Here is an 18,701-nt window from a genome sequence, read left to right on the forward strand (position 1 = left end):
ATGAGTTTGGAAAACCAAGAAAACTACTTATTCAGAAGATTTCAGAAAAACAGCCAGCTTAGAGGAAAATGTAAACATACCGAGGGAAGAAACTGATTCTGGAACAGACAAAGTGAAATTCAATGAACAGGGACAGATTTATTCGGATGTTTTCCCTCTGCTGTCCCTTTAGACGACTTCATGCTGCTGCTGTGCGCCTCTCTGCAGAGGCAGGTCTTTGAAGACGAAAACAAGGCCGCGGTGCGCATCATGGCCGGAGACAACGTGGAGATCTGCAGAGACCTGGACGCCGCGTCCTTCAGCGTCCACAACCCCGTCCCCGACTTCATCCACTGCAGGTTCCTTCAAAATGATGGTCGGACAGAAACGCCGACCCAAAAGAGACGTCCTGCAGTTATTTTGGTGCCATTGCTTGGCAGTCATTAGCACAGAGGGAAACTGAAATGGAGAGGAAGTGAAGCAGACGGAGTAATTGATGCATAACGGTATCAGATGTCGACAATAAAGTCAAACATAATGCGCTCCATGCTGGTGAAGCTCATCAGAAGCATTCAGCGGAGGATTTGTGGTGTCGGAGTTTATTTAGAGCAGTAGGAAGTAGTTTTATTAGTCAGATATTAAAGTCTGACATTAAACCGGATTCCAGGAGACGACTCAGTTTGAAAGTATCTGTCTGTTGCTCACATCACACTTTTGGTCTGAAACATCAAATTTACTGAGAAAAAGATTCAACAAAAAACTGGAAATATGAGCCTGAAAATGTAACATTTAAAAACAGACAGGTTGATTTTAGTGCAGAGATTTCAAAATAAAAGTCTTATTAGGAAACATGGAAGGAATCCATCCATCATCCATCCACCATCCATCCATCATCCATCCATCATCCATCCATCCATCCAGCATCATCCATCCATCATCCATCCATCCATCAATCATCCATCCATCCATCCATCAATCATCCATCCATCCCATCCATCCATCATTCATCCATCATCATCCATCCATCATCCATCCATCCATCCCATCCATCCATCATTCATCCATCCATCCAGCCATCATCCATCCATCATCCATCCATCCCATCCATCCATCCATCCATCCATCCATCCATCAATCATCCATCCATCCATCCATCCATCCATCATCCATCCATCCATCCATCCATCAATCATCCATCCATCCATCCATCAATCATCCATCCATCCCATCCATTCATCATCCATCCATCATCATCCATCATCATCCATCCATCATCCATCCATCAATCATCCATCCATCCATCAATCATCCATCCATCCATCCATCATCATCCATCCATCCATCCATCATCCATCCATCCATCATCATCATCATCATCATCATCATCCATCCATCCATCATCCATCCATCCATCCATCCATCCATCATCCATCCATCCATCATCATCCATCCATCCATCATCCATCCATCCATCATCATCATCCATCATCATCCATCCATATCATCCATCCATCCATCCATCCATCCATCCATCACCCATCCATCCATCCATCCATCCATCATTCATCCATCCATCCATCCATCCATCAATCATCCATCCATCCCATCCATCCATCCATCCATCATCCATCCATCATCATCCATCCATATCATCCATCCATCCATCATACATCCATCATCCATCCATCCATCCCATCCATCCATCATCATCCATCCATCCCATCCATCCATCCATCCATCCATCATCCATCCATCCATCCATCATCCATCCATCCATCCATCCATCATCCATCCATCATCCCATCCATCCAGCCATCATCCATCATCATCCATCCATCATCCATCCATCCATCCAGCCATCATCCATCCATCATCCATCCATCATCCATCCATCATCCATCCATCATCCATCCATCCATCCATCCATCAATCATCCATCATCCATCCATCATCAATCATCCATCCATCCCATCCATTCATCATCCATCCATCATCATCCATCATCATCCATCCATATCATCCATCCATCAATCATCCATCCATCCATCAATCATCCATCCATCCATCCATCATCATCCATCCATCCATCCATCATCCATCCATCCATCATCATCATCCATCATCATCCATCCATATCATCCATCCATCCCATCCATCCATCCATCCATCACCCATCCATCCATCATCATCCATCCATCCATCATCCATCCATCCATCATCATCATCCATCATCATCCATCCATCATCATCCATCCATCCCATCCATCCATCCATCCATCACCCATCCATCCATCCATCCCATCCATCATTCATCCATCCATCCATCCATCCATCAATCATCCATCCATCCATCCATCCATCCATCCATCATCCATCCATCATCATCCATCCATATCATCCATCCATCCATCATACATCCATCATCCATCCATCCATCCCATCCATCCATCATCATCCATCCATCCCATCCATCCATCCCATCCATCCATCATCCATCCATCCATCCATCATCATCCATCCATCCATCCATCCATCATCCATCCATCATCCATCCATCCATCCAGCCATCATCCATCCATCATCCATCCATCATCCATCCATCCATCCAGCCATCATCCATCCATCATCCATCCATCATCCATCCATCATCCATCCATCATCCATCCATCCATCCAGCCATCATCCATCCATCATCCATCCATCCATCCATCCATCCATCCATCCATCCATCCCATCCATCCATCCATCCATCCATCCATCCATCCATCCATCCATCCATCCATCCCGTCTAAATCTAAAATACTTCAGCTGTTCTTTTTCTCATGTATTTATTCTCATCTGGCTTCATCCTATTTCCAGATTAAGGTCCAGATTATGACATAGTAAAATGTGAGCAGCAGGTTTTTAAAGGCAGAGGAACGACAGCGATATCATCCTCCCCCGTCCACAGCCATCGATTATGAGCTCTTCACATTCCACTGTTTTGATGCTCAAAGTGGACGAGTGTTTTATTAACGCACTCTGTGTCCATCAACAAGCCCTTGTAGAAAGACGAAAAGCTGCACAGCCGTCTGTCTGTGCTGCAGCAGCTCTGCACTTATTCCATCGTTTTCCTCCAGGATCGAATTACGGATACAGGGCGCGGGTCGGAGAAATCCATATTCCACAAAAACACTCTGTCCGTCACTCTGCGACTCAGACGCTTTCGCCCTGTACTCTAACTCAATAAATAGCTTTTAAGTATGGAAAAGGTATTTTCTCCCTCTGATGAAGGAGGACACTCACTCAGCCCATCAACGTGTCGTCCGAGCCAAACCCACTTCATCAGCGCCGGCGCTGCTGCTGTTGCGCGTCGAGTTAATGAGCGGCGCGTCCTATGTTTTCACGTTAATGGACGAGGAGGGAAGGATGCTTTCACAGGGTTTTAACATGTGAGAGCAGAGAGGGAAAACATGGAGGAGCGTACCTCAGCTGAGCGACCGCGTCAGGTTACAGATCTGATTCCCATCCATCGATCAGACGCTTACCGGCGCTCTGACCTCACGAAACGCGCTAAAGGTGATTCATGAGCCGCACAAAGCGACAGGAAAGGCAGAGTCGGTAGCAACTAGTTACATTTACTTTTAGGTGTTACTTGATTACCTTTTACTATAGCATTTTTTTTAAAAGTATTTGTACTCTTACTTGAGTAAAATATTGTTGATTTTTTACCCACTGAATGAAAAGCAAACATGTTTTAACCAAAAATTTGCCAGATTCAGACACACACCTGCAGTTTTTGCTAAAGTTTTACAAGATTTTTATTTAAAGAAACAGATTTAGAAAATTTTCTTTTGCCTGATTTTGTTATTTTTGTGTAAATTATTGCCATTTTCATCCATAAAATTCAAAAATTTCCAAATTAGCAATTTATATTAGTTGGTGATATAAGTTTGATTGTTTTATATTAGTTAGAGAATAACTTTGGAAAACTTCCAAAAACCTGAATGTGTTTAAATCGACACCGGCTTATTGGAAGCAGCTTTTAAATTGTTTCTTGCCTTCATTGGTTCTAAAATATCCTTTTCAGGCCAAACACAGAAGCACAACAGACTCAAAACGAACACCAATCAGATTGTTTTTTCCTTCTCCAGGTCATACCTTGACATGCTAAAGGTCATCATGTTCAGCTACCTGTTCTGGTTCGTCCTCACCATCATCTTCATCACCGGCACCACCCGGATCAGCGTCTTCTGCATGGGTTACCTGGTGGCCTGCTTCTACTTCCTGCTGTTCGGTGGTGACCTGCTGCTGAAACCGATCAAGAAGATCCTCCACTACTGGGACTTCCTGATTGCCTATAACATCTTCGTAATCACAATGAAGAACATTTTGTCTGTATGTAAACTTACTGACACACGTAAACAATGCTTCAAGTGGTTATGACATGTATAAAGTTCTGTGTTGATTAAAGAAGGTTTTGTTTTAGATCCTGGCATGTGGCTACATCACCTCTCTGGTGAAGAAGAAACAGTGCTGGTTGATCCAGTTGTTCAGTCTGGCCTGCACCATCAAAGGCTACCACATAGAACCCATATCATCCAACCCAGGTGACTAAATATTATCAAATGTGCTCTGAAAATATTACCTGCCAAAGGTTTCTGCATAAAATGTAAGATTTTTAGCACAGCTAGCATTTTAGCACATGCTGCCTTTGTTTGCTAATCATATATCATAATAAACATTGTCCTACTGAGTTTTCAGCTTAATAAATATGAAGTTTAGAATCTAAATATAAATCAACAATTTGCCTCAGTCAATTATTTGAGTCGGCTTGTATTCCCTGCAGATGAATATCTCAGTTTTAGTGGAAAACTTTAAACAATATGTTCAGAGAACATGTTAACTTTACAACTTCTTCTGAAATTTTACCCTGAGTGAAAAACTATCATCTGCATATATTAAAAATTACACTGCTTATAATTGGAATCTATATGATTTACTTATACTGAAAATAATGGGCTCAGCATGAAGCCCTGTGGGACACCACATTATAAATCTAATAGCTACTAGATTTTGGAAATGACGTAGAAGTGTTAATATTCTTTAAACAAATGTACCTTTGTAAATTAGAGTCTAGAAGAGCATAATTTTTTGACATAAATATTATGTGAGAAACCTGACTCCTGCTTTTTTCATGGGATTTGTTTACATTTCTGTTTCTTTGATTAATACAAATCAGTTTAACTCATTTATGATTAAGTAAGCAAGACTCATGTGGTTTAAAAGCATAAACTATATCAGTCTTTATCTTGAGTAAAAGTAACTGTCATCTGCATAGATGACAAATCGATCCATCGTCTAGACCCTGGTAGCTGCAAGGCAGCTGTGCTACCAAATGTGCCATCATGCATCCCCAAATAAAATGAAGAATTGATTAGAAATTATGAACATTCTTTATTTAAACGTCCTAATGGTCATGGGCCCAGCACGGAGCCCTGTGGGACTCCAGACCATAAAGTTACAAGGAAAGAATTTGGTTCATAGGCTTGGCTCACACAGCAGTTCCTGGAAAAGACGAGTGCTTTGTTGTTGCTTTACCATCGAGAAACCGCTGGATTCTTATTGGTTGTGCAGGAGGCTCTACTTCTGCTTTTCAAAGATGTACGGTTGTGTAATTGCACGTCTGTTTGTAGCCATTTTCACATGCGAGTGAAAACATTGAGTTTGAGGGTGTGGGAAGCAGGAGATTATATGGATTTAAAGTGACAAGAGCAGAATAACATTTCATTATCTAGGAATCATTTAATGACAGAAAAGCTCAATAGATCACTTTTAATTATTGTTTTCTTATAAAGTGTTTTGAATTGATTTATTTTAGACCATTTTTTCATCTCGTCATTGAAACCTTGTTAATTAGAGATTAGAGCTGAAAGTTGTTTGTTTCTGAAAATAAATCTGATTTTGCTTCACACTCCAGCCGAGGGATACTCCTGCGAGCTCCCAAAAGACGAGGCCGGGATAATCTGGGACAGCATCTGCTTCGCTTTCCTGCTGCTGCAGAGACGAGTCTTCATGAGCTACTACTTCCTGCACGTGGTGGCAGACATCAGAGCGTCGCAGATCCTCGCCTCCAGGTACTCCAGACAGCAGCTGCACTGAGAGGCAGGAGCAGTGCCGCCTCCAGTGCTTGGCTTTTACGACTGTTTTCTGTTTCTGATCCAGTGATCCAAATGGGAGAGGATTACCACTTCCAACTTTCCAAAACACTTTGAAAAGTTGCTTTAAAAGTCCACTAAACGGCAAAAAGAATTATAATCCTGATGTTTTTTCCCAGAATTCAGACTGTAATCTGTGTATTTTTGCCAAAATCCACATAAATAACCAAATATTATTAGGTTTCACTTGTTTCTTCCTTGTTGAGGTTTTGTAAACCGGCACTTCATCCATACCAAAAGATTATTTGATTGATTTTGATTTGTCTTATATATGATCTAAAAAATTTAGATCTTGAGAAAAAGGTCAGAGATTGAAGTCAAAATTATGAGAAAAAACTGTCCCTAATCTTCTTCCATAGATCCGTGTGATTTGTTTTTTTCTACGTTTAATCTGATAAATTAAATAACATGTCAAATTGGAGTGATTTTTATAATTTTTTTTTAAATCATTTTTGTTTCCAGTTATACATGATCTCCAGTAAATTAAGGTTTAAATAAAATAATTTTTTTTTTTTTTTTAATCCAAACAGATGAAAACATCAGATCTAATCCAGATTACTGCATTCGGTGCCTCAGAGTCTCCCTGTTTTTTGTTCCAGAGGAGCGGAGCTTTTCCAGGCCACCATAGTGAAGGCGGTGAAAGCTCGACTGGAGGAGGAGAGCAAATCAGTGGAGCAGCTGAAGAGACAGTGAGACTCTCCATGTTTGACCTTTGACCTTCATGTTATTCAGCCTCTCTGTTCCCCCTGAGGGAAACAACACTTTGAAATCAATTTAGTTTGAAATTAGTCCCATCCTGAAATTATTAATCCACGCTTTCACAGACATTCCTTACTTTTGAGATTTTTGTTTTTTGCTTAATTTTATTGGATGGATGGATTGTTGATGATAAACTTTTGTTCATCCATCCATCCATCCAACCATCATCCATCCATCCATCCATCCATCCAACCATCCAACCATCCATCCAACCATCCATCCGACCATCATCCATCCAACCAACCAACCATCCATCATCCATCTATCCATCCATCCATCCAACCATCCAACCATCCATCCATCCAACCATCCAACCATCCATCCAACCATCCAACCATCCATCCAACCATCATCCATCCAACCAACCAACCATCCATCATCCATCCATCATCCAACCATCCATCCAACCATCCAACCATCCATCCATCCATCCATCCATCCATCCAACCATCCATCATCCATCCATCATCCAACCATCCAACCATCCATCCAACCATCCATCATCCATCCAACCATCATCCATCCATCCATCCATCCATCATCCATCCAACCATCCATCCAACCATCATCCATCCATCCATCCATCCATCCATCCATCCATCCAACCATCCATCCAACCATCCATCCAACCATCCATCATCCATCCAACCATCCATCCAACCATCATCCATCCATCCATCCATCCAACCATCCATCCAACCATCCATCCAACCAACCAACCATCCATCATCCATCATCCATCCATCCAACCAACCAACCATCCATCATCCATCCAACCATCCATCCATCCAACCATCCAACCATCCAACCAACCATCCAACCATCATCCCATCCATCCATCCATCCATCCAACCATCCATCCAACCATCCATCCAACCATCCATCATCCATCCAACCATCCATCCATCCATCCATCCATCCAACCATCCATCCATCCATCCATCCATCCATCCATCCAACCAACCAACCATCCATCATCCATCATCCATCCATCCATCCATCCAACCATCATCCATCCATCCATCCATCCAACCATCCATCCAACCATCCATCCAACCAACCAACCATCCATCATCCATCATCCATCCATCCAACCAACCAACCATCCATCATCCATCCAACCATCCCATCCATCCAACCATCCAACCATCCAACCAACCATCCATCGTCCATCCATCCATCCATCCATCCATCCATCCATCCATCCATCCATCCATCCATCCATCCATCCATCCATCCATCCATCCATCCATCCATCCATCCATCCATCCATCCATCCATCCATCCATCCATCCATCCATCCATCCATCCATCCATCCATCCATCCATCCATCTCTCATATTGTTAAAGAGAAACTCTTTAAACTGGATTCTGTTAAATGTTGCTGATAATCAACAGGAAGTCAGATTTTTCCTCCTTCTGTGATTTCCTGGCTCTAATGCAGGCTCAATCCTCCTTCTCTCTGTTTCTTTGGTGAACCTCGCTCGGCGTAACTCTGTCCATAATTAAGTAAACATGATTGTTGTGGTTTAAAAGCCTCTCCAGGCTCAGTGTGGCTTCCTGGAAGGCAGCCATTAGCATATCGTACCACCTAAAAGCAGCGGGTTTCCACTGCTTATAGTTTCCTCTGTAGTTCCTCGCGAGCCCAGTTGATGCCCACTCACCTCCACTAATGAGCACTCCGCTGTGATAGAACATGCTCTTGTTTCCAAGCTGGAGCCTGGAGATGTTTGTGGACGGCGTGCGGTGATGTTCCTCTGCGTCTTTTCTGATCTAATCAGGATGGACCGCATTAAGGTGAGGCAGCAAAAGTTTAAGAGGGGCAAGGAGAAGCTGCTGAGCCTGGCGCAGGAGTCTGCTGACGGACAGACGCTCGTCCGGCCCGAGGAGGAGGAGGATGATGATGGTATGATGAAGGCTGCCGCCGACTCTCCCTGTAGAGCCCATAATGAGGCTCAGCTAATGTTCATCACATGTAATGACCCACTGTTTGAATTCACAACCCTTGAACTTTTTCAACCAACTATTTCAATGCAATTTTTACATGAAAGACAAATAAAAAAAATAACATAACTGTGACAAGTTTTGCTTTAAATTAAATTAAATTGCATTTGTGTTCAGCCGCCTTTACTCTGACACCACTAAGTAAGACCCAGATAAAAATACAGCTGAAACAATCAGCTATGACTAATTAATTGAATCACGATTAATCAATAAATCCGATTAATCAGAACTGATCATGATTAATGAAATTGTGAAAGAGTATTGAAATAATCAATTAATCAGAGTTTTGGAAATAATCAATTAATCACAATTAACTATAATTAATCTTGATGAACCAATTATTGAAATAATTGATTAATCACGATTAATCGTGATGACTCTCTCAGACAACTAATTTAATAAACCAATAATTGTTAACTGGACAATATATAGATTTAAAATGGGCAATTTGAGGAAAGAATAAAACACTCAGAGCAGTAGTTAAGTCAAAACTGTACAGAAATATTTACATTTTGCATTTATGATGAAAAATAAAAACCTTTCATCTGTAAATATTTCTTATGTGGAATTTCACAGATACCTTTTCATCTCCATTTATTTATTGATTAATCCAAAAATAATCAACAGATCAATGCTACACTGAACTTTTCACATATTGATGTTAAAGTATTTTTTGCTGCAGATGCTATAAATGATCAAAAATGAATCCTATTATTGCATCTTAGGCAACTAAATATTTTATTTTCTTTTTTAAAAAGTAATTGAATTATTTATTTTGATATATAAAATAAATAATACTGTTCATGTAATAAACAAAATCTGCAGATCATTTTTTACCCAATTAATGGTTTAATCTGGTAAAACTAACCGATTAATTGCAACATTCATTAAAATAATCGTTATTTGCAACCCAATTCAAAGGAACTCTCAGAAGGAATATTATCAGCAATTAATACCTCGTTGTGCAGTTTAGTCTCATCATAAACTCATAAAAAGAGATTTTTTTTTTAGAGAACATTAATGAATAAATATCATCGAGATGAAACACAACAGACAGGAAAGGTTAAAAGTTTAAAGCAGATTTAGGTTTAATGCACCAAACATGTAAAATACTTCTTAATTTCTGAATCTGTGATGAATAACTTATATTTTTCTACTTTATTTGCTTAACTTTATTTTAGTTTTTTTTAAAGACTCAATAATTTTGGTCCACATGACAAAAAGCTTAAACAATCGTGACCTAGTCAAAGTCCAGACCTTAACACAGTTCAGTGACCTGGAGCTGTTTCGAAGAATCTGTCGAGTTTTTAGTCTTTAAATGTGCAAAAGTATAAAAAATAGTTGAAAAAAGTGTTTTTATTTGAGAAAGTATAAATCCATTTTGCTCCATCAAATAAAACCTTTTAAATTTTAAACCGAAGTTTGAGTTTGTAACTTGACTAAAAGAGAGTTCAAGGGGTGTGAATATGTCTGCAAGCTGCTGTAAATTGCCTTAAGAATCTTAAACTAGTGGATTTTTATTTTTATTTACCTTTATGATGTGTTGCACTGATGTATTTGTGAAATTTTAGGAGCACAGCGAGCGAAAGCCAAGACCAAAAAAAAGCAGTGGTGGAGGCCGTGGGTTGACCATGCTTCCAGTAGGTTGACCCCCAAAACCGTGTTTTTCTCTTCCTCCACTCTCACTGGCCCCTTTTGTCCTTGACCAGAACGCTGAGGATTCCCATACTGTCCCAGGGCTCTGAAGGCACCGTCCCTCCAGTCAGTAACTCGTTTCTATCTCTGCTTAAGGCGGATTTTTTAAATAAAACCACAGAGAGCCTGGTCGCCTTAAACAGACACGATGATGGAGGAGAAAAGGAGTAATGTCTGGAGGTTTGTCGAACATTTTTCGCCTGAAAAGCCCACAGTAGAGAATCGCTCTCATTTTTAGGCAAAGACATAAAACGGACCCGCCTTTATTCTCAGTACTGGAATAAAGGAGGGAGGTTTTTTTCCCCTGCTTTGCCTGGAGACATGATCACCAAACAGGTGAAAACCAAACAGACGATTCACACATAAAAAAAACTCTACAGCTGATAAAATAACCAGTTTATAAAAACCAACTTTTCCTCTGAGTTTTCCCACTGATTGCCTGTTTGGTGCAAACTCATGTCTCATGTCATTGTCTGCCCCCACATGACATTTTACAAATTACTTTATCTCTTTGTCATTTGGTGTTTCATCTCCATTTCCTAGCATCCTCCCTCATTTCCTGCCCACTGCGTTTCTGCTCAAGGACATAAGTCAGCCTTGTCTATCCATCGCTTCTGACACTCAGCTGCTGCAGAATGGAGTCTCTTCTTACAGCTTAGAGACAAATCATAGGTTTCTTCCTTCACATAAACCTCATAATGACAGTTTAAAAGGTTCTGTGTTCAGAATACATTATTAGACATTCAATTCTGAGGGTTTTAAGTTCTTTGCCAGGTTCTAAAATCAATTATATCTAAATTCAAGTGCATCAAAACATACAAGTTAGATTTTTATTAATCGTTTTGTTATAGATCCTGTTGTCATTATATAACTTTTGCTACAATTTATTAACATGCAGCAGCTGCAAAAGAGAATTATGGACAATGGTAGGTGAAGAACAGAAAAAAGTAATTATTTTTTTGTCTAGATTCTGAGAAAAAAAAGTCGAAATTCTGGGAAAAATGAACCATTTTAAGGGGAGAAAAAATTCTTTGAAAATGTCAAATTCTGGGAAAAAGAAGTCAAAATTGTGAGTAAAAAAGTTACTATTTGAGAATTAAAAGTCAAAATCTTCAGAAAAATAATAAAAAACTGGAGAAAAAATGAAAAAAATTTAAAAATTTGAGGAAATTTTTCAAACTACTGACAAAAAGAGAATAAAAATTCTAAAGAAAAAAAAATCAAAATCTGAAAACAAAAAGTGAGCAAAATAAAAAATATTGAGGAAGTTTATATTTTTGTAAAATTTGATTTTAATTTGTCTTTCTCCCAATTTTGAGGATTAAAACATTTTTTGTTGTTTGCTTTAATATTTTTGTGTTAATTATCCAGTACCTTTCAACTTTATCAGCTGATACTTCCTGTATGTAATTTTAATAGTGTGGGTCTGTTGTGAATTTATTTACATTTGAGGTTATATTTAGATAATTTTAGAACCTGGTAAGAACTGATTAAATCTATTATTTCCTGATAAATGAAATCTTAGAATTGCAAGAGTTTGTTCTTTCTTTATGTGTCTCACTGTAGATATAATTTCTGTTATTTTTGAGTGTTATAACTTTCTTACATCCTGTTTCCCTCCAGCGTCTCCTCTCTGTTTCTGATTTCAGTGTTTGACGATCATCAAATGATCATTTCTGGCCTCTGAGTTCGTGTAAAAACATTTTCTCTTCTGCCCCCTAGTGGTTAGAAGTGGAGATTACTACTTGTTTGAAACTGACAGCGAGGAAGAAGAGGACGAGGAGGAGAAAAAAGACGAGGAGCCGCCAAAGAAGTCGGCATTTCAGGTGGATCGATATTCTTTGGGTTTCAGAAAAAAAATTAGTTTCTCATCTCTCTGCTATTTGAACACTTAAGAATCAAACAATTTTATATTTATTAGGAGTAAAATCTGTTTCCTGATGGATTTACTGTATCAAGCAAATGAAACTAAAAAAAGGCTGGTTTGTTTAATAAAAACAACAAATGGAAAGGATATTTTCTTACTGTTAGATAAATTGAATGTTGCTCTGTTGGGGTTTTATGTCCACTTGTGATATAAAACAGAGCGAAACACTTGAGAATCTTTGTATCGTCAGTCTGCAGACTGTCTGACCTTTTCCTCAACCCGCCTCTAACAACGATCCATTTCACCCGATTCCACATAACGTCTCTTTTTTTCCTTCTTTTTTAATCACATTCTTTTGGTTTGTTATTAATTTGTGCACAAATGAATGTTTAACTCATGAATTTCCATCTCCTCTGCCTCCTCACACAGGTCTTCCTTCAACCTGCAGTCTATCGACTAAACCTTGTCCCTCTTTCCTCTGCCTTTTAGCGAGCGATCGGAAAGTTTGTCTCAGCCGTTCTGGCTTTGCCCAAGTCTATCATTAGGCTGCCTAAAACTGTCCTGCAGTATGTAGTGAAGGCAGGAAAGGTACTCGCTATACTCACCTGTCCGTGCTTGTTTTGCTGTGGGAATGTCAAAAGTTGACCTGTTATGTAAAAGTTGCATTTTGTTTTTCTACCTCTATTTGGGTCTCAACTGCATCTTAAAACAACCCAAGTGCTTAAAAAAAACAGTTTTACGGTAATAAGTTAATGTTTTTTGGCGTCTGTCATAATTTCACGTTTGAGTGCAAACATTAAATTTGGGGGCGTGGCCAGCAACAGCTTATTCAGATTTAAAGTGACAAGACAGAATGAAACGGCTCAAACTGACCAGGATAAAATCTCTGAGAATGATTTTGTGGAAAAAAATGTAACAAACATGTTTGGTATAGGCCACAGATTTATCGTAACCTGTTCAAGGAAGCATAACGGGTCACCTTTAGCAACTAACATCGCAGTTTTATGTTGCTTGCAGCTCATATTTGGTGTAAACTTTATTGAAATAGACAAAAAGTAAAAGATTTGGCAAAAATCAGCAAATATGAGCCGGAGTGGGAATGTTTTTGTGCTGCATGATTGTCACTCTGGCATGAAACGTTCTGCATGCGAAGAATGTTTCTCCCGCCTGTTGTTGATTGTTGCTCTGTAGAAATGTCAGGTATTCTTGCACAAGACAATGTAGAAGATAGCAGTCGATGTAAAATCTGCATGACCTGAAAAATGTCCCAATGTTTTTATTTTTGTCGATATGCAACTTTGAAACCAGGCTGGGAAAAAAACACAATACATCGTATTTTTGATTTGTTAAAATTGGTTTATGTTCAAGTGGTTCAACATACAGCTGCTAAAAATTTCTTCATTAGTGATATTTTAAGGTAGAATATCTCACATTTTTCAATGAAATAATTTTTCAGGTTTAATTTAAAACATTATGGCTGATTTTTATTTTCCTGACAAAAATAAAATAATTATTGCTATCTATGGAGAAAAGTTTAAAATAAGTTCTTCATTTTCTGCAGCTGCATATCTTCACACTGAAAAATATAGAAAATGGAGAGAAAAAATAAAAATTTAGTGCATTGAACTAGTAACATTTTATGTAAATCTTGTCATATTTCACAAAATTTGTTTTGATCTTAAGTTTAGAAACAGAAACTTCTGTGTCATAACTCAGTTTAAAAAAACTAATTATTGATTTCAGTGAAATCTCATTTATTTAAAGGCTTTTTGGAAATAATTACATGTGAATCCAGTGTAGAAAGTGAATTATTGTTTCATTCTGGTGTTTGAAACAATAATTAAATTTTATTTCCTCCCCTGTCGTTCCACCAAAACCGACCCGGTTGATACTAACCGGGTCTGCTCTGCTCTGCAGTTTCTTTACCAGGCCTGGATCACGGACCCCAAAGCTGCTCTGAAGGCGCGAGCCAAAGACAAACGCAAGTTTTGGAAGAAATACACGAAAAGAATGAGAGGCAGGAAAAGCAAGAAAGATGGTAAATCTGTAATTCTTTGCTTCTGGTTCATTGAAATTTTAATAAACCAGAAAACTCAAAAATGTGCATTCTGTGTGATAAACTTGTTATGGTTTATAAGTTAAATAGTTGCGTTATGACAAAAAGTGGTGCAAGTTTGGTTTTGACTGCTTCAAAGAAGAGCAGCAAAAGCAAAGGAGGTGGATTAGCAGTGCTTGAAATCAACTGATGATGTCATCCAGGACATGTTTTTGTAGAATATCTTAAATATTGAGCAGTTAGCATGTCATAAAACTGACATACAGCGACGGTCTTCAGTCAGAGGCTTCTTGAGATTCGCTGTGAGACTGACTGCTACTGCCTACACAACTGTTTAAATCACAAGTGTCAAACTCAAGCCCGAAGCTTTTAATGTGGCCCTTTGCATTCTAGACTAAACACCAGATTGAATATTATGTTGTCAGTCAAATCAATGCAATTTTGATCTATTTACTGTCAAGTTATTCCAATCAGTCCCTACAATGTTTTGAGAATGATCTTGAAAATTCACACGAAATCAACAAATCCCCACATTTTTTACTCTAATAATTTGGATTTTATTGCAGTTTTTTCTCAAAAACTGTCATAAACTTTCTTACTTGTACTAAACAGCTGCTTCAGCCTTAATTGATGTCAGATTATTGTCCATGATCCAAACAGCAAGTAATGAAAAAGTCACATTTACCATCATAAATAAGTGCAAATATTTCCAAATTAGTGGCACAAATACAAAATCCTGGAGGGACTGAAAATATGTTCAATAATATTGTTTAATTTTAAGAATTTATTGATACTTTTAACAGATGGTGAACAAGTTTTACCAATATATTCTGGCAGAACCGCCCCTTTAAGGGGATTCATGATCTGGATTTGGCCCAAAACAAAAATGAGTTTGACAACCTGATTTAAATAATACAGATATAGTTTTTTTTAGATAACATCTTAAGAGACATAGCAATAAGTAGGTGGTTTTATCTTTTCATAGTAATGTAAAAACTTTAAATATGTTTATTTTTTGCTGAGGTCGTGAGGTGTTTATTTTTTTAGCAGGTCATGTTGCGATCGAGGTGGGGGAGCTTTCTGATGGGCAAGAAAAAGGAGAAGAAAGCAAAACGTCTGCTGGTCCAGGTACGTTTTCCCCCATTTAACCAAATCATTTAGCCCATTCTTTCTTTTTATTTCTCTGTGTTTTGCTGCAACATTTTCCCTTCAACTGGTAACATGGTGAATGTCGCCTCGTCTCGCGCAGACAACATCATCAAGCGGGTGTTCAACATCGTAAAGTTCACCTGGGTGCTCTTCCAGACGACGGTGGAGAGCTTCACCAACTGGATGAACGACATGTGCAGGGAGTACATCGACATCTCCACCGTGCTTCGCATCGAGCGCTGCATGCTGACGCGGGAGGTCAAAAAGGTAAAATCCTGGCTGCAGACTAAAAACAACCCAGTTTGGAACCAACTTGGGTTGTTTGAACTCAGCTGGGTTGGTTGACCCAACATACTTTCATATGGCAACTAAATTACTTAAAGTAGAAATGACCAAAAACTTGGTTGAAACTTAGAAAATTTTATATCTGGGTAAAAAAAAAAAAAAGGAAAGGAAAATTAACTCCACCATATAAAAACTGGATTAAAAACAATCTGAATGTCCTAAAACAATTTTTTAGATGTGCTACCAATATATAGTCAGCAGAATTAATTTACAAAAGTTACAGAATATCCAAGTAACAAATAGTTATTTAAAACGTAAATAATTAAATTGCTTCATTATTAAACAGCTTCAAAATACGTTTGTACACAGAAAGATAAAGTTTCATGTAAAAAATCCATTTTAAACCCAACGACCAGTGAAATTTTCAGCCGTTGAACAAGGAGTAACTTTTTCAACATTATTTTTGTTGGATGTAAATGTTTATATCAGACAAAAGTGACCTAAAGAAACACAAAAAATTTTTTTAAAGTCAGGATTTCATTCATTAACCTAATGGTTGAGACAACCAGAGTCAGATTTTGGTCAGGTTGTCTAAAGTGTGACAGAAATGCAAAAATAAAGACGAAAGATGTAAATGTTGGTTATTATTTCTAAGTTAAACCCATTTTGTGTCTGCAGGGCAACGTGCCGTCCAGAGAGAGCATCCATGTTTACTACCAGAAGGCCATGAGGCTGAACATCTCCAGGCAGGCCAGCCTGGACCAGCTGAGCGAGGACGGGTCTGCGTCCGGCTCCACCAAGGGCCCAAAGAGAAGGAGAGGCTACCCGATGGAGAGCCAGGACTCCACGGCCTCCAGAGACAGCATGTCCAGGTACACAGCGCCACACGCTGGACGGATCAACAACATCCTCTAAAAACCACAGAAAATAAATTCATTCCTCGTGTTTAGTTTCCACTGCTTTTATTTACCTTGACAAAAAAAAAAAAAACAGCTGAGAAGTTTTTTTAATATTTAGCAAATGAGCGTTAGCTTTGTTGATATAAATACACAGTGATACAAAGTACTTAGTCGGATAATAAATGTCTTTTTGTTTCCCCAGATTACTGAAAATTATATTTGTTACAGAGCTGCACATTCTGTTTTAATATGTTGTGTATCATATAGCATACATATTTCATAGCATACAGCTTAAATTCTGCATTTATGCTTCATGTTATGCTTGCAGTTTTTGTCATAATATATTTTAGGGGCAATTGACCCGTTGTCACTTCTCTGAATTTTAAAGCTTTCTAACTTTTTAAAGAGAACTAACTTTTCAAAATTCACTTTTTGCTCATTTTTGTATTTCCGTTTGGTTCTGTACTGCTTCTAGAAACAGATCAAGTGTTTAAAACCTCAGCTGAGTTTTCTGCAAATCCATGAATTCACCCTTTGATCAAGTCTTTAATAAAAGCAACTGATATTAGGCTACCAGCGATCTGTGTTTTGACAATCTTTACTGAAGCTTGTAGGTAAATTTGACACTTTTTGAAGAGAGTGACGCCACATTGCAAAGGCTCGATATCATTCAGCATCATTAAATGGAGACTTTTTGTTTTTACCGTCATGCGTCGTTCCTGAACACCGTCTCTCCCTCTCACTGCTGCTCGTCATGCCATCCCATCATTGCCTGCCAGTGCCTTCACGGAGGCCACCACCCTGTTTTCCCGCCAGTCCACTCTGGAAGACATGGACCCAATGCCGGAGAACATTCCCAAAACCAGCCAGCGCCCCAGGCCCAGTCTGCGGAAGATGTACAGCATGGACATTGCTAATTCGTCCATAGACAGCGGCAGCAGCTTCATATCCAGGTTCGCCATCATTTCACTCACATGAACATCATCGCTGCATCTCATGACTGTTTTCATCAAGTTCATTGCTTGTAAAGGTTGTTTTTTTCCTGAAAAATAAATAGTTTTTGTTTGTTTCCCTCTGTTTAGTGAAACGACTCAAAGCGTCATGATCTACTCCAGACAAGGAACCACAGACACCATCGAGGAAGTGGAGGATGAACAAGATCAAGGAGAAGACGCTCAGCCTCCTGCGGACAATCAGGAAGCAGAGGAGACGCAGCACAATGAGGTGAACGTTGAAGATGATGATAAAGATCTACAGGAACCGGATAAGGAAGCTGGAGGAGAGGAGCAAGAAGTAGAGGCTGCTCCCTGCGACTCCCTTAGCCCAGATGAGGGGCCGTCCGCCAGGCAGGACGACGCAGAATCGGCTGCCTCATCACGGGAGAACAACTCAATCAGCGAGAGCGAAGATGTAGTCGGACAACAGGACTTCTCGCAGACGGAGGACCAGGCCGTCATGCTCTACACCCCTGACACGGACGCTTCCAAAACGTCCGACGCCGACGTGCCGCCCAGCTACAGCAAGGCAGTGAGCTTTGACCGCCTGGAGGTCAGCGACGACGAGAGCGACTCCTACCGGAGGCGGCGGCTGGTCATGACGTCCGACAGCCGCTCGGACAGCAGGTCGGACATCATGCTGCCATCGATGACCACCGAGCTGACGGCCAGCGAGCTGCTGCTCAACAAGTAGGTCCATTTCATCAGAAATGAACAATATAAACACTTCACTGCTAAAGTATTCATCCCTTTGAACATCTGGCACTGCAAAAAAACCAACAAAATCTTACCAAATATTTTTGGTGTAGATTAGTT

General features: G+C 39.4%; 1 protein-coding gene across 1 annotated transcript in view; it reads left to right on the forward strand.

Annotated features, from left to right (window-relative positions):
* Positions 1–18,701, forward strand: part of LOC129377973 (piezo-type mechanosensitive ion channel component 2) — a 107,559-nt gene that overhangs the window by 72,782 nt on the left and 16,076 nt on the right. The window contains exons 25-39 of the mRNA XM_055058194.1: positions 173–338; positions 4,113–4,356; positions 4,448–4,568; positions 5,939–6,095; positions 6,776–6,865; positions 8,717–8,841; positions 10,511–10,579; positions 12,357–12,460; positions 12,991–13,089; positions 14,419–14,539; positions 15,605–15,685; positions 15,807–15,973; positions 16,670–16,863; positions 17,670–17,843; positions 17,973–18,575. Of these exons, the coding sequence (XP_054914169.1) occupies positions 173–338; positions 4,113–4,356; positions 4,448–4,568; positions 5,939–6,095; positions 6,776–6,865; positions 8,717–8,841; positions 10,511–10,579; positions 12,357–12,460; positions 12,991–13,089; positions 14,419–14,539; positions 15,605–15,685; positions 15,807–15,973; positions 16,670–16,863; positions 17,670–17,843; positions 17,973–18,575 (2,515 nt within the window). The remainder of the gene's footprint in view (positions 1–172; positions 339–4,112; positions 4,357–4,447; positions 4,569–5,938; positions 6,096–6,775; positions 6,866–8,716; positions 8,842–10,510; positions 10,580–12,356; positions 12,461–12,990; positions 13,090–14,418; positions 14,540–15,604; positions 15,686–15,806; positions 15,974–16,669; positions 16,864–17,669; positions 17,844–17,972; positions 18,576–18,701) is intronic.

This window comes from Poeciliopsis prolifica, unplaced genomic scaffold, assembly GCF_027474105.1.
Source record: "Poeciliopsis prolifica strain line A6 unplaced genomic scaffold, Auburn_PproV2 SCAFFOLD050, whole genome shotgun sequence".
NCBI classification, from domain to species: Eukaryota; Metazoa; Chordata; class Actinopteri; order Cyprinodontiformes; family Poeciliidae; genus Poeciliopsis; species Poeciliopsis prolifica.